Genomic DNA, 26,965 nt, shown 5'->3' on the forward strand with positions numbered 1-26,965 from the left:
ACACAAAACCTACAGGCTCAAGACATTAAAACCACTGCCTGCCTACAGCTCAAACACAAACCACTGCCTACAGCTCAAGACACAAAACCACTGCCTGCCTGCTGCTCAAGACACAAAATCCACTGCCTGCCGCCCAAGACACAAACCACTGCCTACAGCTCAAGACACAAACCACTGCCTGCTCTAAGGCTCAAGACACAAACCACTGCCTTGCTATATCAGCTACGCAACCATTATTTCTACAGCTCAGACACAAACCACTGCCTAAGACACAAACCACTGCCTGCCTACTGCTTCCAAGACGCAAACCAGCTCAAGACACAAACCACTGCTGTCTACAGCTCAAGACACAAAACCACCTGCCTCTGTCTACAGCTCTGGGCAGCACAACTGATACAGCCCAACCGCATCGTCTACAGCTCAAGACACAAACCACTGCCTGCTGATCAAAACAAACCACTGCCCAGCTCAAGACACAAACCACTGCACACACAAACCACTGCTCAACAGCTCAAGACACAAAAACCAGTGCCTGCCTACAGCTCAAGACACAAACCACTGCCTGCCTACAGCTCAAGACACAAACAAACCACTGCAAAACACCGCCTACAGCTCACATAATCCACGGCCTGCCTACTGCTCAAGATACAAAACCCACTCGCCTACTGCTTTCCAGCTCAAGACACAAACCACTGCCTACAGCTCAAGATATAAACCACTGTCTACAGCTCAAGACACAAAACCACTGCCTACAGCTCATACACAAACCACCACGCCTGTCACAGCTCAGCCCACTGCCACAGCTTTCTCCAAGACACATACCACTCTGCCCATAGCCTGGAAGACACAAACCACTGCCCTGTTGCTCAAGACACAAAACCACTGCCTACAGCTCAAGACACAAACCACTGCCTGCCTACAGCTCAAGACACAAACCACTGCCTCTACAGCTCAAGACACAAACCACTGCTTCCAGCTCAAGACACAAACCAGTGCCTGCTCTACAGCTCAAGACACAAACCACTGCCTGCCTACAGCTCAAGACACAAACCACAGCCTGCCAAGACACAAACCACTGCCTACAGCTCAAGACACAAACCAGTGCCTGCCCAGCTGCCAAGACACAAACCACTGCCTGCTCATCATTAGCCAAAAACCACTGTCTACAGCCTTCAGACACAAACCACTGGCTCTTAGCCTACACAAACCACTGCCTGGCTACAATCCACTTTGGCCTATGCCTGTTGCTCAATACACAAACCACTGCCTACAGCTCAAGACACAAACCACTGCCTGCCTACAGCTCAAGACACAAACCACTGTCTACAGCTTAAGACACAAACCACTGCCTGCAGCTCAAGACACAAACCACTGCCTGCCTACAGCTCAAGACACAAACCATTGCCTACAGCTCAAGACACAAACCACTGCCTACAGCTCAAGACACAAACCACTGTCTACAGCTCAAGACACAAACCACTGCCTATCTGCACCTCATGGCACAAACCACTGCCTGTCTACTGCTCATGATACATATATCTACAAACAATTTACAATAATCACTCGTGAATATATATATATATATCACCAAGTACTGCTGATAGTTTAGTCTTGGTTTATTTAAGTGGCAGTACACATCCAAGATTCCAATATGCTATAGCCTGGCAGACCTCTAGTAAGGTTAGGACTTGGTTCATTGGGGAACTGCCTTGTACAGTAAGAGTATAATCTTGGATTTTATCATTGACTGTATATACATGCTAATACCCACAGCTCCTACCCATAACTTAAGACACTGCACCAATCATTAACCACAACTCCAGGGACATAATATTCTTACATCTCGACATAACATACAGAGCCCAAATAACACACCACTGCCTTCACCTCCAGATACTGGTACAAATCACCTTACATTCGCGTACCTAAAGTCAAGGATACGTACGTGTGCCAATAACTACATTACTACAGGTATATGATACATTATGACTATATGCAGTTAAAGACATACCAATACCTGCTATTCAGATTACATAACTGTATATCAAAAAGAGTCCAAAATATATACCAGTGCCAGTAAATGTAACCCATGAGTCAGAGTTGTAAACTCTTGGAACAATCTACCAGAAAGTGTTGTGACAGCACCGAGTGTGAGCTCTTTCAAGACCAGACTTGACCAACACTGGAGCAGGTTCAGGTACCTTCAGCAGCCGGTGCATGCCTAGTACTTGCCAACAGTGCGTAACGAGCCGATCTTTTGGTGAAGAGGATAAAAGAAAGGGAAAAGTAATCAGAGACGTGACTGATTGCCCAAGCGGCAAGCGAGCCGATCAGTGGTGAAGAGGATAAAAGTAAAAGTGAATATCAATATTTTAACATACATCACCATATATATTAGTTGCCAACAATTTATTATACTATACACACCTTATCAAACAAACTGACACCAACACCCTACAAAAATTTCTAGATACATGTCAACATCAAGTTTATCCCAAAAGACTACCATACCATCAACCTAAGAAATAGTACAGGTACTCCTCGACTTACGACCACCGTAGTCGTACCAAAAATTTTTCAAATTACGTATTTTCGAGTCCCAACGTTAGTGATTATGCTGTGTACTGACAAAATTTTCGTTTGTAATTCCCTTTAAAATGGCTGGCAAGTGTAAAAGTGAGAGTTTCGTGAAGCTGAGAAGAAAAAGAGACACCCATTTTAGATTTTTATGTATTATTTTCGCATTTTCGACTTACGACCAATTTTACTCACGACCTGGATGTCGGTCCCTAACCCCGTCATAAGTGTGGGACTGACTGTATATGTCTTTATCAGTTACCTAAAATACATACCAAAACTGTACCACTTTATTCCATCAATCCAATGTACCTGACACAACTCATATCTGTATTTAAAGCTCATGATATATACCAGCAGCATTAGCTATAGCGTGAAATATGCCCAAACAGCTAACTCAAATTCCATGTACCAAAATTCCGAGATACATACAGTACCAATATCATTCTCTTGAAGAATGACTCACGTGTTGACTCAAAATGTGTACCCGTGCCAAAACTGTACATGTTAATACTGGCGTCACAATACTGTAGATACTTACACCAAGTCAAAATATGTGTCAATACCAGTAGCCACAGGAAAGCAGACAATTTTTAAGATTAATATGACACTATCCATACAGTACCGTACTAGCAGAAGGTGGAATAGGAATCTAGGGTGTATCTTATAATGCATTATCAGTTTTAAGATTATTGTCAGCCTTTATAATCCATGACATACTGTACCACCAGTAATAATGACTAAAAGGTAAAGGATTAATGATCCAGCAATGGCATCAAAATGTGTCCGCAGTACAGTATGTATATAATCATCACTAGTAAATTATCAGTACTGTACTGTATTAACAACACTAAGGTTAGCCATCAGCCTTACATGATTCTATTTAATAAAGAAAATTTGTCTGTTTGCAATGCTCTTTTTTTTACTTGTATAGTAATTTGCTAAAAATTAAGATCCTCACGGTCGAGGATAAATACTGTACTCTAACATAACAGAAAACCTTGGAAAATACTTTGGTCCTAAATTTACATACTCAGAATTCATTAACATTTATTAGTAAGACAAAGTTTCTACAATATTTTTATGTAATAAACCAATTTCCCTCAGTTATACAGCACAAGTATTATACAATTACCCCCTCAAAAAAAAATTAAATAAATAAATAAAAAATTTCATCATTATGCGAGTTAATTTACTCATTGGCTTATAAAAGTCATTTGGAAAGAATTCCAATTAGCATCATACAGTACAGTATATTGTTATAAGTTGTAAATATGAGAATAATGATTACAAATGAATACATTAGTTATACCTAAGTAAATGTCCGGAATATTTCAGTCACTATTAAATTTACTGGAGAAATTTGTGAAGCAGATTCATTTATAGTACTGTACAGTATTATGCAAGAAGGTCACCCAAATATATGTTGTGTTGTATCTTATACCGGTAACCAAAAATAACAATTACTGTATACAAATATTAATAATCACCTTTACTATTTCACAAATTGTGTTGTGCCATAATAATGGCTTTAAACCTTCATTCACTCACACTTTCAAAAATATTGCACACAACAATTATTTGACTATTTGTCACAGTATATACTGTAAATGACATGCATTCAAAGTACTGTACATAGTACTGTACAGTATCTCTAAACAAGGCTCAAATTTATCAGTAAATTTTGAAAATTACTGAGAAGGTCATTATTAAGTGACTTCAATATGCTATACATGTACAATACTGTATACAAGTTATGGCAGCAATGTTTGGATCATATCACCACAATTTCCCCGTTCTAGTATTCGTTGCTATGAAATGATAATCCTTCCAGTGTGTAAGTACTGTACATATAACATAGCTAGCTACAATAAGATATTGTTCTATCAATAATATATATTCTGTAGATATGTTGCTACTAAAATATAATGAAACACTAGGCTCCACAAACCACTCTGTGCTTCAAAAGTGTGCATTGTCAAATATACGCAACATTCAAATAAAACACAGTAATATGCATATACATTATACTATATGTATGTATATGTGTGTGTGTGTGTGTGTGTGTGTGTGTGTGTTCCATATAGCTATCAGAGCGAGGTGATGGATGGAATGTATACTCTGGTTATGCAGTACACTACCTACCACCACCACCCCTCTGGTACTGATGACCCACGAACAACCTGAAGGTACTATGCTAAATGAATTCTGTATGTTTATCTGTCTATCAAGTAAGCATTTAGCACATCCATACAGGGCAAATGAAGGATGTTTGAAAAGAATGAATGAAAGCTTGTTTGCAAATACTGTACTGTATAATAAGGAAAGAAGATGGTGAGAAGAAACAGAAAAAGAGTAGACAAATAGGGAAACATTGAAAGAAACAATAGAGCAATGAAAAGCTGATAATACTAAGAAATAGTACATATAAAACTGAAACATGGAGCTGCAGTGTAAGAAAATAAGACCTAAGAAAATAATCCTCTGAAACTTTAATGACAAAAAAATACAGACATTTGAATTGCAGGGTTTGTGACTTGAATGATTTTGTAACTAATGCTTTTATTGAATTACTAAGATTACCTCCTAACATACCAGCTGTTTGTATCTATATCATTTATTTTAGCATGGCTGATGTGTTTGTAGTTGTGCTTATGTCTGTATTCGGTATACTGTACAGGGGGTCCCCAGGTTACGAACAAGTTCCACCTCCATACAAATGTTTGCGGATGATGCCAAGTTATTTCGGGAAATTAAGAATCTAGTAGACTGTGAAGAGCTGCAGGAGCTCTGTGAGCTTCAAGAATGGTTGAAGAATTGGCTGCTAAGATTCTTGTTTTTTGTTTTTATCCTCTTCGCCACTGATCGGCTCGTTACCCGCTTGGGCGATCGGTCACGTCTCTGTCACACACTGTTGGCAAATACTGGGCATGCACCGGCTCCTGAATGAACCTGAACTCGGTGCCGTCACAACACACTCTGCTAGATTGTTCCAAGAGTTTACAACCCTCATTCCGAAAAAGATTCAATGTCATGAAGTGTATGAGGATGCACCTGGGACGTACCAACGTAAGGAGACTTAGCGTATGTCTCAATGGCATGAAGAAACTGCATTAATTGAGAGTGAATATGAAAAGGACCTGGGTGTGTATGTTGACAATGAGTTGAAGTTTTTGGGCCACTGAGAGAAGAAGGTAAATCAGGCAACTAAATTATTAGGTCTTATAAGAAGGTCATTCAGATATCTAGACGGTCCGTCCCTATGATCTCAAGAGTGAGGTGCTTCCCCGCCTGGAGTACTGTCACCCCATGTGGTCCCCAAGATATGCTAGGGACTGTCAGTTGATTGAAAATGTCCAAAGGAGGACCCCCCAGACTGGTGCTTGCGCTAAGGCACCTCAGCTACCCTGAGAGATTAAAGCGCCTGAAATTGCCTAGCTTATACTACAGACGGACAAGGGGGGACCTAATTGAGGTGTATAAACATCTCAAAGGGCACTACTCAGTCGAGTGCCCATGCCTGGAGCCGGTGGACGCTCGCCCCACAAGGGGTCACAGCTCAAGGTTGAAGAAGCCGCAAGCCCAGAAAACTATGAGGGGTAACTTTTTCGGAGTGAGAGTTATGAACTCTTGGAACAACCTGCCAGAGATTATTGTGACGGCACCGAGTGTGAGCTTTTTCAAGACCAGACTTGACCAACACTGGAGCAGGTTCAGATACATTCAGGAGTCTGTGCATGCCCAGTACTTGCCAATAGTGCATAACAGAGACGTGACCGATCGCCCAAGCAGTTAATGAGCCAATCAGTGGTGAAGAGGATAAAACTAAAGTAAAAGTAAATTCCTGAGGACGTTCTTAAGTCGGATTTGTACGTAAGTCGGAACACATGCTATGTGCATACCGTACTTACAGAACAATGTTTAAAATCTCACTATATCATAACCTAAGTCATTATATACATCTAAATTCACTTAATTTAAGACAAAGTAAGAAATAGAATGACAAAAAATAGTAAATGAAAGTAAAAAGTCATCAAGTAAATATAATACTGTAAATTTCAAGTTTAACCCCGATCATATTGGTGTTTGCTTGTAAGTAGGGGACCCCCTGTATACGCAGTACAGTACTTGAACCAATAGGTGATCAAATATTTTACAAAGGTTGTTATGTTGACTGGCCATTATCAATAAAACATTCAGTTAATACCATGTAATGAATGAATGACTGAAATACTAATGACAAGGCAAATCCTATACTGACAGATATAATTTGGGAAATTATATATTGTATTCATATTTGTTAACAAGATTTTCGTCCATTTTTTCAAACATTCTGGCCAGTAAGACGAGGAGTCCCGAACATTGGGTTACTTTTAAGTTACCCAACAAATGGATTCGTCAAAGCTGCTATTTGGGCTTGATGAATCCATTTGTTTGGGTTTCCTCTTTGGACTAATTACCCGGATTGTTTAAAAAGTGGCCATCTACCTCTTGCATCTTAACGACGTTAAAAAGTTATCATTTAGTAATTTACAGAAAGTTGTGTGATAAAGGTTTGGTCTTGGAATGTATGAAGTAGCTTTGTTGCTAATGCATGTTCAAGTTATGAATACAGTATATCACAGGAGCAACAAGTGGAGACATAAAGTTTCAAATGAGCTTTGCTCTAATGTTACTTATATTAACTCTACAGTATTCTAAAAGATATATGTTGTGATATACAATACAAACCATCCCTGCTTTCATGGATTGTCAGAAATATTGGCCATTATAGTCGCCAAAAACATTTACATAAATTTATAATATGACTCAAGCGGTTTATAGTGTTATCCACATAAATTTTGGTATTTGGAGTTTTGGTTATCAACAAAAGACTTTTTACAATTTCAGAAGAATTTCCACTGACTGATACACTGATATGGCTGTACTATGCAGTTCATATCAAAATATAAATCACCTTGAGAGTAGGGAATTTTTAACTCAACTGTCAAGTTCTACTGATATTGTGAAATATCTTTGAGCAATAAAGGCTTACCTCACACCCTCTCTCTCATTGAGGCCTGTAACACAAGGCTACTCAGAGAAGCTATGATAATTATTTTACCCATCATTTTGTGAGCAAAAAAGTTATCAGAAGCCTTGTGCATAATGAACATGAAAACCTGGCTTATGTGAAGATGAGAAGTCAGCACCATTTTTCGTACTGTAGTAAATAAAGGGATGCATTTATGACACCAAACTAGAATGACTCTCAGTGACAGGAGCGATGGTCACCAGACGTGAGAGAGAACAACCAAGGTGCAATACGCAGGACCCTGCCTTGAAAGGCCAGGGTAGTTACAAAATCTTTCCTCATGTCATCTGGTTACAAATGATATACTGTACAGTATAACAAAATACAGTCTAGAGAATGCTGTGTGTAACTGTCAACAGCAACAAGCTCTCCTACAGTACTGTATTTACTAGTGAGGTGATGCATTTATGGGAACAAAACTAGACTGCCGAGTTGAAGGGAACATTCTTAACAGAGGGTAACAAGGTTGCTGTAGTAAACTCTTTAATACCATATTCAGCTGTTGCACATCTTTCTTTCTGCAAAACCTACAGTACTAAAGTGGTCCACATTTGAATTCAAAAGTCCTTTGTTATCTCTTTGCTGATGCCACTCTTAATAATATAAGCAATGGTAGGTCTGCTGCACCTGTTTATGATTACCAGTGATACAAGTTACTGAAGACTGTAAAAAAAGAATTGAGTTAACCTGTGCAGATTTATATAATACAGTATTGTAATATAAATCCTAATTCAAAGAAACTGTAACAGAACAGAAAATTACAGCAATACATACTATAGCTGTAGTGCCATTTGATTCCCTACACTGTTGTGATCAAATGGTGTAAGTGTCCCCAACTAGTACTGATTTTTCCTTTAAATCAATGTCTGTACTGTAGTTCTTTTAATACAGTACAGTATTATGTTTAAGATAGGAGGTGCAAATCAAATTCAAATTTCCCAATCATGCAAAGATGAATACTGTACTCTATAAACATTAGCTATAGCAAGTGTTTGTTAGTTGCCTCTGTTGGGTAAATTATTGATGAAGTGCATCCTCAGGCAACAGTCCTCCAGGCTGGATCCATATGTAGCCGAGAGCAGACATAGTACAATATGCATGGTAGTAGCGACCAGGGCTACGACACCAGTACCATCGGGGGCACTTGCATCGAAATTCTGCCTGGAACTCTGTCTTGCATACTTCACCGGTCCAGCATGTTCTCTGTGGGAGGAATGTCTGAGGTAATAAGAGAGCTTTATTTGTCTAAGTTCAATATTAACACTGATGTGAACTGTGACTGCCAACACTTTTATCATTTTAACTCTTGTGAAGTTGAAGTCTAACATAAGCAAGTGTGAAAATAAAGTTGTCCTTCAGATTTAACTGTTACTTGGTTCATGACGAAACCAGGACAAGGTTCAAATATTACAATGGAAATTACGACGAGAAGAGGGAGGAGATGAGGAGTACTGTATACATTGACCTGACTCACTAAGGAATAAAAATGAAGATACTGTAATACTTTAAATATCATAACCAGTAAAGTTAACTATTCTATCAATAAATATATACCCCAAACCAAACCCAGTGCCTCCAGGAATGCTACACATAAACCATGCGGTGGTCGGCAAAGTTAAGAAGAAAACTCAGGATTTTGAGATGTGGGTTTGGACAAATGATGAGCAGGACAGGAGGATGTATGCCAGATCCAGGAACCAAGCAAAGTCAGAGTGTAGAAGGGCTGAAAAGAATTCCAGAGGTTTTTCACCGCTACGATATGTCGAAATTAAAAACGCGAGTAGGCATATCGGACCTGAGGGTTGGAGATGAAAGTTATGCGGCTCGTCGGCTGCTTGGGCGATCGGTCATGTCTCTGTTTCTCACTGTTAGCAAGTGCTGGGTATGCACTGACTCCTGGATGTATCTAAACCTGCTCCAGTGTTGGCCAAGACTGGTCTTGAAACAGCTCACACTCGGTGCCGTCGTCACAGCAATCTCTGGCAGGTTGTTCCAAGAGTTCACAACTCTCACTTCAAAAAAGTTAGCCCTCGTAGCTTTCTGGACTTGCGGCTTCTTTTACCTTGAGCTGTGACCCCTTGTGGGGCGAGCGTCCGCCAGCTCCTAGTAAGAACACTCGACTGAGTAGTGCCCTTTGAGATGTTTATGCACCTCATTTAGGTCCCCCTTTGCCTGTCTGTTGTATAAGCAAGGCAATTGCAGGCGCTCTAATCTCTCTGGGTAGCGGAGATGCCGAAGTGCCGGCACCAGTCTGGTGGCCCTCCTTTGGACATTTTCAATCAACTGACAGTCCCTAGTATATCTTGGGGACCAGAAGAGGTGACAGTACTCCAGGCGGGTAAGCACCTCAGTCTTGAAGATCGTTACGAGGGACGGGCCGTCTAGATATCTGAACGACCTTCTTATAAGACCTAATAATTTAGTTGCTTGGTCCACCTTCTTCTAACAATGGCCCGAGAGCTTCAGTTCATTGTCAACATACACACCTAAGTCCTTTTCGCATTGTTTCAATTAATACAGTTAATTCGTCCTATTAGGACATATGATACGCCTCCTTACCGTTGGTATGTCCCAGGTGCATCCTCTTACACTTCATGACATTGAATCTTAGCAGCCATTTCTTTGTCCATTCTTGAAGTTCACAGAGATCTTTCTGTAGCTCTTCACGGTCTGCTTGGTTCTTAATTTCCATAAGTAACTTGACATAGTCCGCAGACATTTGTATGGAGGAATGTACAGCTTCTGACATGTCATTTATGAAGCAAACAAACAACAGTGGGCCCAATACACTGCCCTGTGGTACCCCGCTTATCGCAGGTACATATGACAATTTCGTGTCATTAATCACCACACAGTGCTTGTGATCATAGAGAAAGCCTCCAAACCATGCAAGGACATTTCATCGAATCCCATACCCTTCCAGTTTAATTTTTAGCCTTTCATGGGGTATGCTGTCAAAGCCTTGACAAAATCTAGGTATATACGTATTGTCGATATTGCCACCCCGTTCCAGAATTCGGGTCCAAACATCCAGTACCTTGAGTAATTGTGTTAAGCAGGAGCGTCCCGGCATAAAACCGTGCTGGTAATCCTTTACAAGGTTGTTTCGTAGTAGATGTTCCATCATGGCATCTCTTATAATGCTCTAAAGCCAGTTGTTAATCCACTTAAAAATTTTGCCTATGATGCCATCGTAGAGGCTAGTTGTACATGTGAGACTTTGTTAAATGCCTTCAAGAAATCCATGTACAGCCCCCTTCACTAGTGCGTTTACAGAGGCTCGGAAGGTTTTGTGCAGTGTGGCAGGGCCGTGTTTGTTTATATTTGACGGAAGGAAACTCGAAATAGTAAACATATAATGGAATCAAAGAAAAATAATATTAAAACTAATATCTCAATGTAATGATTTGTGGAATGTTTATATGATAAGCCCCTGTAAATGCACTAGTGAAGGGGACTGTACAATACATCCACGATTTTCTAAGCTTAGTTGATAACAGTTACACAGCTCCCTGTCTTTCTAGGAAATTGGAAACTGTTTTCCATGAATTCTAATTTTTGTACAACTTCTGGGTAAACACTTTCAGCCCTAAATGTGGTAGAGGTGGTGGGGGTATTCAACAGGGGGGAGGGGGGCAAGTGTGAGGTGTCCTATGTCTACAGTGTGCAGTGTCAAGTTAATGGTGTTTGTAACTTCATTTGCTTTCGATCATTTATTTCAAGTTCACAAAGTTTGCTAATGGAAAAATAAGATTTATGCACTGTTCCCTTACTGCTAATGTTCCACGATACAACTACAGTACTGTATCACTCTGAGCATTATTGTAATACATGTATAGGTATCTGCCGTTAAGCAATCGTTACTTAGCAATAATTCGGTTTAGCGATTTAAATTTTCTAACACCCTTGGTTATTTAACGTTCTGCATTGTTCAGTTTAGCGATCTTCAACTCACTGGGAAAAACTCAGGAGGGAAAATTATGTTTGAATTCCATTTATCTATTCACCTACCTATCCAGTAATATATAATCACGAGTGTAATACGTATATAAAAAAAGATGTAAATAACAAAATTAAGTGGTGTAAAATAAATGCCGAGTGTGATACTGAATATCTCCCGGCCCACTCAGAGATCGTGGCAATGTAGTATCTTCAAGGACAACACTAAACCATTTGGAAAGGGAGCCAACCTGAAATTTTGAAACGATTTTAGAACAAAAACCAAAGTAATTTTTAGGTAACCAGACGGGGTACATATCTAGGTTTGTTATAGAGAAATCATGTATTGTAAGGGTATGCTACTGGCACGCCACCTACGAACCCAGGTCATTCTTACACTAGTGATTACCATGCCTTTGAATATTGGGATCTATGATTTATTATACTATATTGCTCTGTATATTATTGATCGCTGTGCATCATTCCTATTGCTGTGCATTTCTGTTATTGTCGTGAGTTTGGCATGTTATTGAGTACACTGTACTGTATGGACTGTTCATTACCCTGTACTATTGTGATATTGTATACTAAAGTGAGTGCTCCTCCACCCCTCTTTGCTCATGTCGGCTAACAGGTGGACGAGGTAAGAACTGTGTACTGTATTCCCTTTATGTTTTTGACCTTATGGCAATGATTTTTTATTCCTTTGGATATTCTGTATGAACGAATGTGTGTGTGCATGTAACAGAGTAAAATAAAATAAAAAAAGAATAAAATATCTCGCAGCTCACCCCCACCAGCTCTGAGTGCTACTGGGTGGTGAGTCGGCCAGGCAACTCCGCTACACACTTATGTGCAATCTCCATAGATATTATTCCTTGTTATCCCTTGTTTAAGTTATCATTTCCCATTACTGTACTCTTGGATCTGTTTTTTCAGGAACTCATCCCGATCGCTAAATGACGCATCCCTGTACTAAAAAATTCGTGACTTAGTATCTTGATGGCACTTCGGTGACCTGATGACACACTAGTTACCAGGTCACTAATTTATCCTCATTCATTATTCCCATTTCTTTTATATACCTGTAAGGGCGGAAACGATCTTCCTGCTCGTTACCGCTGCTCACTCGCTCGTTTGCTGGCGCGACCCTCACTTGGGGGTTGGACAGAGGTGAGAACGTCGCTGCTACCTGTGTCATTGGCTCAGATTCACCCCAGCCGTCATTACAGTCACTATCTCCCCGCTGTTCGTCAAATTCTGGCTGAGATCTCATCAAAGGCTCTGGACTCATGGGCTGTGTCCCCAGACCTTCACCTATCGACTGTCATTCCCTGGACCCCATACCACGACCGTCAGTTCACCTCCTCCGTCTGTGCCCCGGTGTCTCTCCCGCGGTAGCAATACATCGGCCGCTGTCGCTCGAGTGGATCACTGCGTTCCAGAACCTTTCCCTGGGCCGCTGCCGTAGGAAATGTCTGTTCATTGTTTGATTCCATTAATTGTTGGACTTCCTTTAACTGTTGATTGCTTTAATTGTTTGACTCCCGTCATTGTTATTTGATGTTTGTCGAGTGGTGTCAGAGTTTTGTGTTATATTTTTTATAGTAAAGAGATGTCAATCTCAAATGGTTGTTTGTTATTCCTCATAAAACCATGGTCCTTGACTTTCTTTTATTAAGATCCTGATTAGTCCGGTAAGGGACTTCTATCCCTAAGTCCCAGGCCTTTACAATACCAATGTTAATTGATCTTGGTGTTTCTTTACTATATTACCCAATCCTTCTATAGTGGGTAACTCGAGGTCACCACTAATGGATATCTCTGGTTTATTGCTTTATTTTCCTCTTTTTCCTGTAACTGGCAGCCTGAGGCAACTGTTACTTAACCATTTGGCATTTCACTGAAACTTATAAAGTTGATAGCAACTTTACCTCAGTTTCTGCAAACCCATACAGTACCTGTCCACCTTTTAAGCCAGTTGTAAGTCTTACCTCATTATCATACTCCTTGATAGAGGTGTCAAAGTGTGGCCCTCGTCCAGGCTTGGCATCCACAACCAACATTCCTCCAGTAATTACCACCGCCACCATCATCAGCAACACTACTCGACCCATCATTAACGGCACCGTGGACCCAATCGACATCTGAAAAATATTATGTTGTTAAAAAAAAAATTAAACTTGGCATGTGCAATATCAATTTTGGAAACCATACATAACAAGAAAATACTTTTGAGATAATACACTTATGTGACAATTAATGGTACAAAATCGTCATGTGTTCCGTAAATGCTATGCCAGATGCTATTCATTCTTCCTTGAAAGTGTATGCAGACAAATTAAAAGTACAGCATATGTACAGTATAATGGAATATGAAATACTAAAGGAAGATCTCTATTGGCTTCAAGAGTAATTACACAGGAATGAATATTGGAATAACAACGTCAAGAAGTGCAATAGGATGCACCATGGTTGTACCAATAATATCTTAGTGATGACATTTCTCTAAGTGAAACTAGATTTGAGAAAGATTTGAATGCTTATGTTGATAATGAAAAGAAGTTCTCAGGTAATTGTGAGAAGACGATTCTTGCTAATCAACTGGTGTCTCTGAGTTACACCAAAGACTACCAATTAATTGAGAATATCTAAAGGAGAGTCACCAAACGAGTGCCGGCACTCGGATAAGAGAGCCACCAAGCGAGTGCCGGCACTCGGATATCTCACTTACCAAGAGATTAAAACATCTCCACTTGCATTTTTTTTACAGGGAATAGTCTACCCGGGCACAGGTCATCGACCCGCAACGGGGCCTAGGGGGCGAAAAAAAGTAAAAAGAAATTAAAAATAGAAGAGAAAAAGATTATATTAATCTACAAAAAGAAGATGCCGGAAAAACCAGCTTTTTGAAGCGAGACATTGTATGAGTGTGGAAACACAGAAGAAGGCAGAGCATTCCACAGTTTGGCTGTGTGAGGAAAGAAGGATGTACTATAACGGGTTATTCTAGTGTGACCGACAACCACAGAGAAATGGTGGGCACCGCGGGCAAGACGAGTGTTGACCAGCCCACGACCTTGCCGGTGGTACGCAGGATGCCAAATCCACCGAACATTGCCCATTAAAGTACTGTACCTGTAAAAGAGAGAGAGTGAAGCAACATTGCGGCGAAGAGAAAGGGAAGAGAGATTATCAACTAAAGGAGGAAAGTTAATAAGTCGAAATGCCATTGATTCCACTCTAACAGTTGGACAGAAGAACCACCCCAGACATAAGAGCAGTACTCCGTGTTAAGACGAATGAATCTCTTATAAACTTGAAGCAACTGCTCAGGAGTGATGTAGCTATGGCATCTGTACAGCATTCCCAGCTTTTGGGAGGCAGCTTTAGCAATGTTGTGGATGTGTGGCTTCCATGACATATTACAGGAAATGGTGAGGCCTTGCATATGTATTTTAGAATTTGGCAGAATGATTGCATCCTGAAATGTGATTGGTGGAAAATCATCTAATTTGGAAAGTGTAATTGGTGAATACTGTGTTTTAGTACTGTTGAATTTATCTAAGTTTCTCCCTCCCTATTCGGAGATGGCTACTGTAGAAGGCAAGGGATTATTTAGTATTAGTTTATAAGCATCTTTAAGCACATTATTCCGTCAAATATACATAGTGTATATGGAGTTATCAGATGGGTGACCCACAAGAAGTCACATCCTCAAACAAGAGAAGCTAACTTCTTTGGAATAAGACTTGTTAGCTTTTAGAACAACCTGCCAGAGAATTTTGTGACAGCACCAAGTGTGAGCTGCATTTAAGTCCGAAGTTCACCAACACTAGCACATGGAAGAAGTTACAAAGTGAAATTAAATAAGCATGTAAACTAATCTAAAATAACATCACCACCAAACCATGAGATTGTCACCAAGAAACTCCTGAAAACCAAATAAAATGCGGTTCACCAACAACCCCAAAAGCATTTTAATCAGGTATTTCACCATGAAAACAAAAGCACATCACTATGACACCATCAGCCCTTGACCAACATCTGGCTGAGAATGGGGTTGGCCTTGAGGAAGAGACACCAGCCTCATTGTGAGTATCCTGCTGTGCTCGCCTCAACACAGGTACTGTCGTGTCGACTACTTTAGTATTAGCCGCTTCCTCTTGTTACCACACAACCACAAGAAACTCTGCGACACTTCTTAGTGAGAGGGTAGCACCACCCAGCGTATTTAAGACGCCATTAGTGGTTCGTTGGTGTAAATTTGGAACAATTGGAAGTGGATCGAGATTGAATGCGATATTTAACCATCAATCCATGTGGAGTCTACGAAAATGTGTTCTACTTCGAACTAATGCTAGAGGTGGATTAGCTAGTGGAAGTGGCAACTAGCCACTTGTTCCTGGACGGAAAACTACAGTAACCACTATTTATTGAATCTGTAGAAGACAATTAATCACCTGGGACTGGATCAGTGGAACACACAACTTACTTCTTGGTGTTGGATGAATGGAACAGTCTCCCAACCCCTCCAGAGTGGATTAGTCATTAATGGAACAGGCAACTAGTAGATCGGTTTCTAAAGGGCCAATTGCTTAGTGTGTGATATTTGTTCATATAAATCCTAATTTTATGTTTATTTAACTTCGCCGTCAGTTGTACAAGTCTGCAAGTCCCGTCCATGTTTATTTTCCTAAAATGAAACTAAAAATGTCGCGCTGGAACTATGTTGGATAATGTATACTGTCACAGTCTTTCTCATTTTCTTATTGAGAAAACCAAATGAAATAAAGACACGCACAAGACCGAAGATGATCATAGTAAACAAGATCCTCAAGAGAGAGGTCGTCCTTGAGTAACCCCTCTCCAGCATCCTGCTCGAGGCGTCACCCTCAGGACATTAAATTATTAGGTAAATGCGTCCTAAGTTCGCGATTTAAAATGGTTTGTTTTCTTCGGGAGTTTCACTACCGTATACGTTATTTGTTTTACTGCAAAGAAACTTAAGAGTCAAGTTTCCTACAGGCAGTCGGCCTGTCGGCTTTACTTCATAGAAACTTAACCCTGGTTTTAAGTTGTATTAATATGTCTGACGCTCAGTGGCGTGTTTCTTCTTTAAATCACAGTTAAACACTGTAGTTTATTTCACCGAAGGCGCAGAGAGGTCGCTATTTACTTGCAGCTTCATAAGTAAATTCAAGCTCGCCTTTTCCTTGCTTCCCCATGATACCATCAGATTTGCGTTCTATGCGTTACACACAGTTCAGTGAAAATCCTGAGAAAAAAACAAACAAATCATTACAACGGATGCTAGCATGAAGGATATTTTCACCGTCTCATAAATATTTAAGGCTGAAGATGCTTGTAATACGATAATTTGGCAGTTGTTCAGATGAATGAACAGTATTGTACAGTATTCCGGAAGATTAAACCTCAGCGCCAAGGTCCAGAGGTGTGTGGGTAGTATTGAAGGGGAAGTGTCATTGTCCCACTTTTCCTGCCTAGAGTGTTTCTTGGTAGTCATCTCACTACGCCATCGAGCTCCTGGCTCATTCCTGGAAGGCAGACACGTAAAGCATCCCTAGTGTGGTATCCATCAAGCGGGGCAAAGAATACTGTGACCTACCGGGCAATCAGTCCGGAAAAAAAGAAATAGATTGCCCTTACTACCACACCAAAATATTTTTCTCCCTGTCGGGATAAGATACCTTCACATAATTATATTCATTCTCTAGTCATTATTTGGAAGACCTTGGAATATGAAAGATGTAATGGGGCGCCTAATGTGAGAGGCGGGACCACATAACTTAGGTAATGCTGAGTGGAGTGAAACTGGCGACACGAGTCATCAGAGGCTCCCTCACCCCGTCTCCACACATTCCCCAGGTCCACCACCGTCCAGGTGCTCCCTCACCTTCAACCATTCGCTCTTGCCTCCCTCTCCCTCATCTATCATATCCTCTCCTAACCTCTGCCCTTCACTTTCCCTACTATACCCCTTGCCTCACTTCCACTCCCCTCTCCGGGTTGCTCGACCAGTGGCTGCCTCACCCAGTCCCTTCACCTTTAACCATCTGCGTCTCGCCGCGGACCCGCCAGCCAGGAACCTCCCTCCCTCCCCTCTCCTGCCTACTCTTCTCCTCTCTCCCTTCCTGCCTCATCCCCTCCCCTAACACCCTGTACCCTTTAGTATGTTTTGTGTTCTATATTTAGCGTATTCGTTTCTTGTACCGTTTCGCCCACATTCATATCACCACCCTAGTCCGTTTTACCATTGATGCCTTATTATTTAGGTTTCCGACGTTCTCACTCACCTCAGTTACTTTAATCATTATCATTTAGTCTCACCATTACATAATTATTTTTATTCGTCACTATTATCCCTGACCATCACCCAACTTCATTCGTCATTCTTAATAACCATTCAGGCTTTTTTTTCTTCATAAAGATTGCCCCCAATCCTCCCCCATTTTTATGCAAATGCAATCATTACTATGTTACGTGGATCATTTTTTATGTCATTGTACATAAAATAATATGAAATCTTAACACTATCTCTTGAAGCATGATTTTAACCTTCAATGGCGCGTACCTGGCCTACCTCACCCAAGTACAACATGCTTAAGAAAATATTTCCTGCCACTACTATTATCATCATCCCTAATAACCATCGCTCTCATTATCATTCAGTTTTAACACAATCATAAATTACCCACTCTTGTCAGTCACTGCTACTCATTATCAGTCATTGAAAATCATTATGACTTGCTGGCAGCTTCACCATCAGTTATCATCACTACCATTCATTATCAGTCATCATCAGCACCACTCATTATCACTCATCACCACCACCCTCGTGTTTAATCATCCTCACTATCACTCAGAGGCTTGTTTTCACGTCAGTATACACCTTGGACATCATCCTTCATCATTACCTTCCTCCACTGCCGCCCGTGACATGTTCTGGAACTGTTTATCGTCGCAGCGGTTGTTTCTAACTTGTGTCCGGGCAGGAAATGTTAATGGCTTGGCTGTCCAACTTGTCCATAGTTTTATCTTCACTTAACTTTATCCGTTTTTCCATTTTATTTTTTCTGTTTTCATTTAGTCAGACGATGGGTTAATTTGGCTGTTACGCCGCACTGCTGGCAAATACTGGGCGTCTAAGGGCATTTGAATGTACTTAAACAGGCCCCCCCCCCCCCAATAAAATGCTCATCAGTAATTAATAAGACTAATTTTAAAGTGATTTGTTTTAATCCATTCTAGGAAAACCAGATGGCAGGTAAAAATATATTTTTTTCTAAGCCTTCGTAAATAATGCTATAATTTTTTTTGTTAGTTTTAAGAATTTCACACACGCAATAGTCTGCCAGTTCTCGTAAGTGAATGAATGTCTTCTGAATTTGCTTGATGTAAAATCTAGAATGTTATCAACGCAAAAATGACCATCAAACTAAAAAGCTGAACTTCTGGCAGCGTCATAACTACGAACAAGAGGTAGTTTGGGGTAATTCCTGAACGACGCAATGTATGGGAACAAAATTAATTCAATACGATACAGTTGTCGATAGATAATAGGTAGGAAGAATACAGTTACTCACGGATTAAACACTAAAGTTGTTATTTTAGACTGGGATGAGGAAAGGGGGCAGGCGGTCTTAAACTTTTCAACTTCACCATAAATAATCTCATCTTTACTGCACATAATCACAGTGTGTCACCATTTTTCGTCTACCTTAGGGGATCCGCGTTTAGTTTCAATACGGTTTAATCTTCGTTATTTTATTGTTATCTGTGAGGAAGACGTAGTGTCACTCTCATCAGGGAGGTTGATTAGTGGCGTTACATTACGTTCAGAGCTCTGGAATTCTGCACATCTTTTGCTGTCTTCTCTCGTAGGTAAACGTCAGCGTGGGTACTTAATAGTTGTGTTTGTATTAGATGAGGCAATTCATGTCCAAGTGAAAACGAAACACCCTACACAAATGTATACTGTTGCATTGAAATATATTGGGATGAACGAATCACTTAAAGGTTGGCCGTTATTTACTCTGTGCCTGGTAGCGAAGCCTTGGCCGGCCAGTCTCTAGGGTAAAAGTTTGTCGGTACGGGGCTGGGGCTCTGGGATAGGGGGTGTGCCAGGCTAGGCTCTCCAGAGCGTAAAGTCGGGGCAGACTTATCCAATAACAAAACAGTATCACAAACATGGAACACAGTTGGTCGCCTCCAGAGTATCAAATGTTGTGAGAGGCAGCACCAGCCATCGGTACCATATATTGAACATTAAATAACTTAGTTACCCCCTTCTAACCAGCACAAGTCATCACAACGTACCTACACCCAGCACCACCCCCCACACAAACACACACTCAGCACCACCACACATACAAACACAAACCCAGCACCACCCCACACAAACACACACCCAGCACCACCCCCACACAAACACACACTCATCACCACCACACATACAAACACAAACCCAGCACCACCCCCACACAAACACTCACCCAGCACCACCCCCACACAAACACCTCACCCAGCACCACCACACATACAAACACAAACCAGCACCACCCCACACAAACACACACTCAGCACCACCACACATACAAACCTAAACCCAGCACCACCCCACACAAACACTCACCCAGCACCACCCCCCACACAAACATCACCCAGCACCACCCCCACACAAACACCACCCCACCACCCCCACACCACACACACATCACACCACACCACATACAAACACAAACCCACACCACCCCACACAAACACACACCCAGCACCACCCCACACCACACACCCACACCAAACCACCAGCACCACCCACACAACACACCACACACCACACACACACAAACACACACACAGCACCACCACACATACAAACAAACCCAGCACCACCCACACACAAACACACACCCAGCACCACCCTACACAAACACACACCCAGCACTACCACACATACAAACACAAACCCAGCACCACCCCCACACAAACACACACACCACCACACACATACAAACACACACCCAGCACACACCACACCACACACACACACACACCCAGCACCACCACACACCACACACACAAACACACCCAGCACCACCCCACACAAACACACACTCAGCACCACACACACACATACAAACACACACCCAGCACCACCCCCACACAAACACTCACCCAGCACACACACACAAACACAAACCAGCACCACCCCACCACACAAACCCAGCACCACACACCCAGCACCACCCACACAACACACACCCAGCACCACCACACAAACCACCCAGCACCACCCCCACACAAGCCCAGCACCACCACACACCAAACCAAACCCACACTCACCACACACACACACACACACACACACCAGCACCCCCACAACACAAACCCACACCACCCCCACACCCAGCACCACACACACACCACAGCACCACACACAACACACACACAAAACACACTCAGCACCACACAAACCACACCCAGCACCACCCCCACACAAACACACACACCCAGCACCAGCACACCCAGCACCACTCCCCACACAAACACACACTCAGCACCACACACACACAAACACACACCCAGCACCACCCCACACAAACACACACTCAGCACCACCACACATACACAACACACACCCAGCACCACCCCCACACAAACACAAACCCAGCACCACCCCACACAAACACACACCCAGCACCACCCCACACAAACACACACCTCAGCACCACCCCACACAAACACACACTCCAGCACCACCCATCTGCACCAGCACACAAACACATCCAGCACACCCCCACACAAACACACCACCACACACAAAGCACATACAATCCCACACCACACAAACACACACACTCAGCATACCCCACACATACACACACCACAGCACCAGCACCACCCACGCACACCTAGCACCCCCCACACACAGTTTACCCGGGGATGTAAAAACATGCCAGTAAAGCATATTCAATATACTGTACAGTATGCTGGTATACCAAATACAAATAAAAACGTATTCACTGTGCACTTTACAACGGTGTTCTGTTTTATACCTTATCCTGTGTTGTGTGTGTGTGTGTGTGTGTGTGTGTGTGTGTGTGTGTGTGTGTGTGTGTGTGTGTGTGAGAAGAGAAGTTAATCAGTATGGTGGTGGGGTACAACAGATGATGCAAGGTGGTACAAGACAGGTAGGACAGGTGTAAGGTAGAATGTGGCAGGACTGGTGTGTGGGCAAAGGTGTGGCAGGACAGGTGGTGTAGGCAGAGGTGTGGCAGGTGTAAGGCAGGGTGTGTAACAGGGTGGTGTGTGGGACAGTGGTGTAAGGTGGTGGTGTGGCAGGCAGGTGGTGTGAGCCAAGGTGTGGGTGTGGTAGGCAAAGGCGGGGGCTAAAGTATTGTGCAGGGTGTAAAGGGTGTAAGGCAGAGGGGTGGTGGTGGCAAGACAGGGGGTATAAGCGGGCAGGGGGTGAAAGGCAAAGGTGTGGCAGGGCAGTGGGTAGCGTTACAGAATAATGCCTGGTGGACGTGTGACAGTACTGTGGGGGTGTGACGGGATAATTAGTAGTGACGGGACTGGATATAGTGTGGTGAGACAGGTGGTTCATTGAGGGGAGATGGATGGACAGGTAGTTTGGAGGGTGTGTGGTGTAGGACAGGTGGCGCGGGGTGGAGAGACCAGCTACCTGCCATGCCACCGCAGTATTGAACGTAGGCACTGAGGCAGCTTTGGAAACCACTATCACCACCACAGCTCCTCTTGATGTCTCGCCCACACTGCATGTTTACCTCTCACAGTCTATTAAACTACTGTAGTTGTCCACTTAATAAAGGCATTTGTGAATTCTGGTGTGTAGTTGTCTGTCTGTCTGGCAGTGTTCAGGGGGCGGCTTAAGAGGCCACTGGAATGTAATTGGAACAGATTGCACTGGTTCCCTCGTGATTTCCATTTGCTTATCATGATACAGTATTTTCCGTATTATAAACAGTGTCCTGGTCCATAGGGTAAGAAAAAATAATAATATAATCCTTTGTATTTAAGATTTATAACCTACATAGGTAGTGTCATTTATAAATTAATTGAGCAACTTTTTTAATTTTAAAATTGTTAAACGTATTACCAAATCAAGATTTAATTAAAAACCCGTCATATCAGTTCGTTATATTTTAATATTGGCCAGCGAGTGTCGCAACCCAGGGTATGATGCATGACAACTGATATGACATAAAATGTAAATATTGCAACATTAATTCAATTACCCTGGACACACTAGATATTTGAAAATTCAGTTCATATGACTTTTCATACTTTTTTTGTTTTACCAATGAATGCTAATGTTGCCACTAGCTATTGCCTTGTTGATAAAGTATTTTGTAATATTTCAGAAAACTTCACTTGATGGTCCTAGTAATGAAAGTTAGGGCGATAAAATAAAAGCAATGAAATTTTGTTACATGATATCAAACAAATTTAGAAGTATGTATTTGCCTGGTGGCCCATTTATTGCGAACGTTCAAACTGGTGCGCGTACACACACACACACCATTTACTAGGGACGTTTCCAGTTGTCTAGTTTATATTACTATAGAAGGATAAGGGGCGAATTATCAAAAGTTTGTCAACACCTCATATTGGCATGTTTGCAAGAAGCGTTATGAACAATTTTAAATAACCTCTAGAGCAGTGCCGGATTTAGACCTGTGGAGGCCCATGGGCAGCCTCTTTGTGGAGGCCCCCCCTCATTATAACTACCCAAGAGGGTGGGGTGGCGAGTGAAGCGAGCCTAAACATCTGGGAGTTCCGGGGGGCGCTGTAACCCCCCCGGGAAATTTTTGAAATTTGAACACTTCTTTGGAGAACTTTGAAGCCATATGCAGTTATATTGAGGAAATTAGAACATTGAGAAATTTTTAATTAACTGTATATTTATTGATAGTGTACAAATTCCCAACACACACACACACACACACACAAAAGTGAGACATGACTGGAGTCATTCATGTGGTTTCAAGTCGACCAGCCCTGATATGTGGAGGCCCCCAGATTGTGGAGGCCCCTGGGTAGCTGCCCACTTCCCGCGGCCTCCTGTCCACCCTTCTTCATTGACGTCCTAACATTCTCATGTAATTAATTTCGCGCAAACGCCGGCTTTTTCGCAACTATTCCAAACAAATCTAATAAAACGTAATTGGAAATACTAGATATAGTCGGTCTCAATTCTGTATATCCACCACACCCTTCACCTACGAGGACACGATCAGGATTACTGTGTTGCCCCACCTGCTATTTTTAAACTAATATACTGTAATAAGTGTGAATATATTAAATCACCAGTAGGAACCATGAGGTACACACCATAGCTCACCGTCAGTAGCAACGAGCGATGGTTGAGTGGGTGCTGGGGACAAGGACGAGTACGGCTGTAAATGACGCGTTAACCAAAAGGTTGAGTGATGACTTGAAGGGAGTGGAGGGGCGGTAGCAGGACAGTATCATCTAAAGTGAGCAGCTGAGTGATGGTTCAGCAGGGGAACACTTGTATTAATACGGAGAAGTACAGTACTATTCGCCCTCACTTAAAATGATAAATTCCTGTAAATTACCTGTAACTAGACTACCTATGGGGAGTGTAAGAAGTGACGTATGTTATTCTGTAGTCTGCGATTCATTTGTTCTTCGCCTGACAAAACCAAAGTGGTACTGTATGACTTCACATGTGTTAAGAATTTCTGATCTCTGGAATCGCTGAGGTTCCACGTGTATTATAACCTTTGTTCACCGATGAATTTATTAAAGTCCTGCTGACTAGTTGGAATCGCTAAGTTGATAAAAATGTGCAAGACCTCTAACAACGGCAGTGTGTTATTTTTACGTAAAACGCAAGACTGGTAATACAAAACCACGTGACGCGGGTGACATTACACCTGTCCGGGAGAATATTTCTTGTATCATCGAGCTGGCACGAAATTATGTCTCCAGCAAGACCCTTCCTCTCCTTTCTTCCATGTTCCCTCTAAGTGAAAAACACAAATTCGGACATTTCATTCCAGAAGATACTCTGAAATCATGCCTGTTTTAATTAGCAATCTGATACAGTATATAATGACTGTTTAGTGTCAGTTCATCCGCCCGTCTCGAGAGGCACACCAGGGGGCCCGGACCTTCGTTTTCATCCAGAGAATTCCAATACTTTTTCTTAAATTTAGTCTTGTACTCAGAAATTTTTGTAGGGTAAAAAGTAATTACTATTGATATCAGCTGGGTGGGTTCGCTGTGCTCGCCATGTTCCCCCCACCCACAACCTCGAAGATCCTCCTCCTCTTTTGATATTCCTGGTTCCGCCCCTGACTGTTCATTATGACCTCTGCTTTATATCGGTTGTTGCTTCATGTTCTGACTTATTGTTACTTCAAACCTGCGTTGGTTATATCTTAATCCCTGTTGATCATTGCTTCACACCTGTTCTGATTAATGACTAACACCTGATTGGGTTATTTCGTCACATAAATGTTAGTTGTTGGTGATTGAAGCCTCATACCTATGATATTTAGTATTTTGAACTTTTTTGATTAAGGCTTCACAAGTGTTGACAATAAAACTGACATTAAAAATACAGGTGTAGACGAAATTAATGGAAGCAACACAATTAAAGTTGGAGACTGAAGAGACAACACTGACGTAGACAAGATTAGTAGACAACACTTGAGCACAACAATACTGTACTGATGTAAACGAGACGGAAACAGCAAGATTGGGTTAGATAAGAACATAAGAATGGAGGAAACTGTAGCTGTCCTATTGGCCCATACTAGGTACGTCGTCCCATTTACACCAAACCCCTATAGCTCAGATAAGATGGGTGTACAGTATACAGCAAGACTGGCATAAACAAGACAAGTAGACACTATGACATAGAGACAATAACATTGTTGTAGACAAATCTGATACAGGCAACATGATTAGTTCAGGCTTTGGCTGATGTAGACAGCAACCTTTGAGTAAACAAGAGTGGTGTAGACAAATACAGTAGAATGTAGACAGGACTGAAGCAGACAATAAGACTAGTGTAGACAACATGATTGAACTACAATTCTACGCTAAAGAATGTAGATCACACTGGTGTAGATTGGACATTATTCTGAAGTATACGTTAGTGTTGACAATAACAAATGCACAACAATTGGAGTGTTGTAGAAAATAATTATAAGTGTAGATAACAAGATTTATAACTACGAGATGAAACCCGTATATACAACGGCAATAATGTAACCAAGATAATTACTGACTCGATTGTATAGCCTAATCTAGTGTGAAAAACACTCTTGACATTGCAGATGAAATCATGACCTCTTGATTCGTGAAATTTACGATCCAAAAAATCATAGTGATTTAGTGTAGAAAACATTGCTGTTAAACAATCCTACTAACCTTGGTAACGTAGTGATTAATAACAGAGGCTAAATATTTATACGCGCCACCTTGTACACTCAACGTCTACTGATGCACAGCTTCCCCTCACTGCTCGCTCCCTCACATTGAGCGTCGCAGTTTATAACACAAACCGGAGATCCTGACGACGCTGCCAGACGCTTGATGTGGGTGTCGTTCCTACTACCCTCAACAAACTGATCCACATAGAAGGTGTCAAGTAGCCGTTAGGTATGCAACTACAAAATGTATGATTCATAAAGAGTAACTGTTGCATGCTTCGCAATTTAGGTAAAGTTCTTATCATCACTTCCAGACCTATAATAACCAGTATTGTTTACGCTATCAGTATGATACTAATACATGTTGCTTCACCCAAGGTACAATCTTGGCTTCACCCGTCAGGTATATTCACCTAATTTACCGAATGACCACCTGTTAGAGGTAGACATGCCAAGGGAAGGACCGGTTTTGTCCTTCCAGGGTAATATTACGCGTGTGGGTTGTTCTAGCAGGCACGTGTTCACACGGGCGTGTTTTTCACGCTTCAGGTCGCCTGCATTTACTCATGATGAAGGATGTAAGCAAAATAATTATTAAGCCACAAATATAAATGCGATAAGCAATTAAAGTAATTGGGAAACGATCAAAAGAGCCCACTATTTGTTAATTTGATGTAGTACTTCACTCCTAATGGGTTATTGTCAAAAGAGCGTTTTGCTTCCCAAACAATACAAAATACCAAAACTCATTTTTTTTCTTTTACGGGGAATAGCTTACCCGGGCGCAGGTCATCGACCCACAACGGGCCTAGGGGGCGAAAAGATAAGAGTAAAAATAAATTAAAAATATAAAGAAAAAGGCCATATTAATCTACACCACGAAGATGCCGGAAAACCAGCTTTTTAAAGTGAGACAGCTTGT

The 26,965-nt window shown here is 41.7% G+C and overlaps 1 protein-coding gene across 2 annotated transcripts; it reads right to left on the minus strand.

The window, feature by feature from the left end:
• Window positions 1-7,242: 7,242 nt before the first annotated feature.
• On the minus strand, window positions 7,243-26,199 carry LOC121878700. 2 transcript variants are annotated; one of them, XM_042385051.1, is made up of 3 exons: window positions 26,042-26,199; window positions 13,585-13,737; window positions 7,243-8,854 (listed from the first exon to the last, which is right to left on the minus strand). In XM_042385051.1, the coding sequence occupies exons 2-3, from the start codon at window positions 13,735-13,737 to the stop codon at window positions 8,669-8,671; spliced, it is 339 nt and encodes a 112-aa protein (XP_042240985.1). In that variant the 5' UTR covers window positions 26,042-26,199; the 3' UTR covers window positions 7,243-8,668. The 2 variants fall into 2 exon arrangements, with proteins under 2 accessions (XP_042240985.1, XP_042240986.1); XM_042385052.1 differs by lacking the exon at window positions 26,042-26,199 and adding an exon at window positions 14,325-14,402.
• Window positions 26,200-26,965: the final 766 nt, after the last annotated feature.

The sequence above is a fragment of the Homarus americanus genome, unplaced genomic scaffold (assembly GCF_018991925.1).
Source record: "Homarus americanus isolate GMGI-L3 unplaced genomic scaffold, GMGI_Hamer_2.0 scaffold48745, whole genome shotgun sequence".
In the NCBI taxonomy this organism is placed as follows: domain Eukaryota; kingdom Metazoa; phylum Arthropoda; class Malacostraca; order Decapoda; family Nephropidae; genus Homarus; species Homarus americanus.

Coding starts and splice junctions, on each gene's coding strand:
- LOC121878700 (XM_042385051.1), bottom strand. CDS start 13,737: ATGTCGATTGGGTCCACGGTGCCGTTAATGATGGGTCGAGTAGTGTTG. Junction 8,855..13,584: donor TCAAGGAGTATGATAATGAG/GTAAGACTTACA, acceptor TTCCTCCCACAG/AGAACATGCTGGACCGGTGA.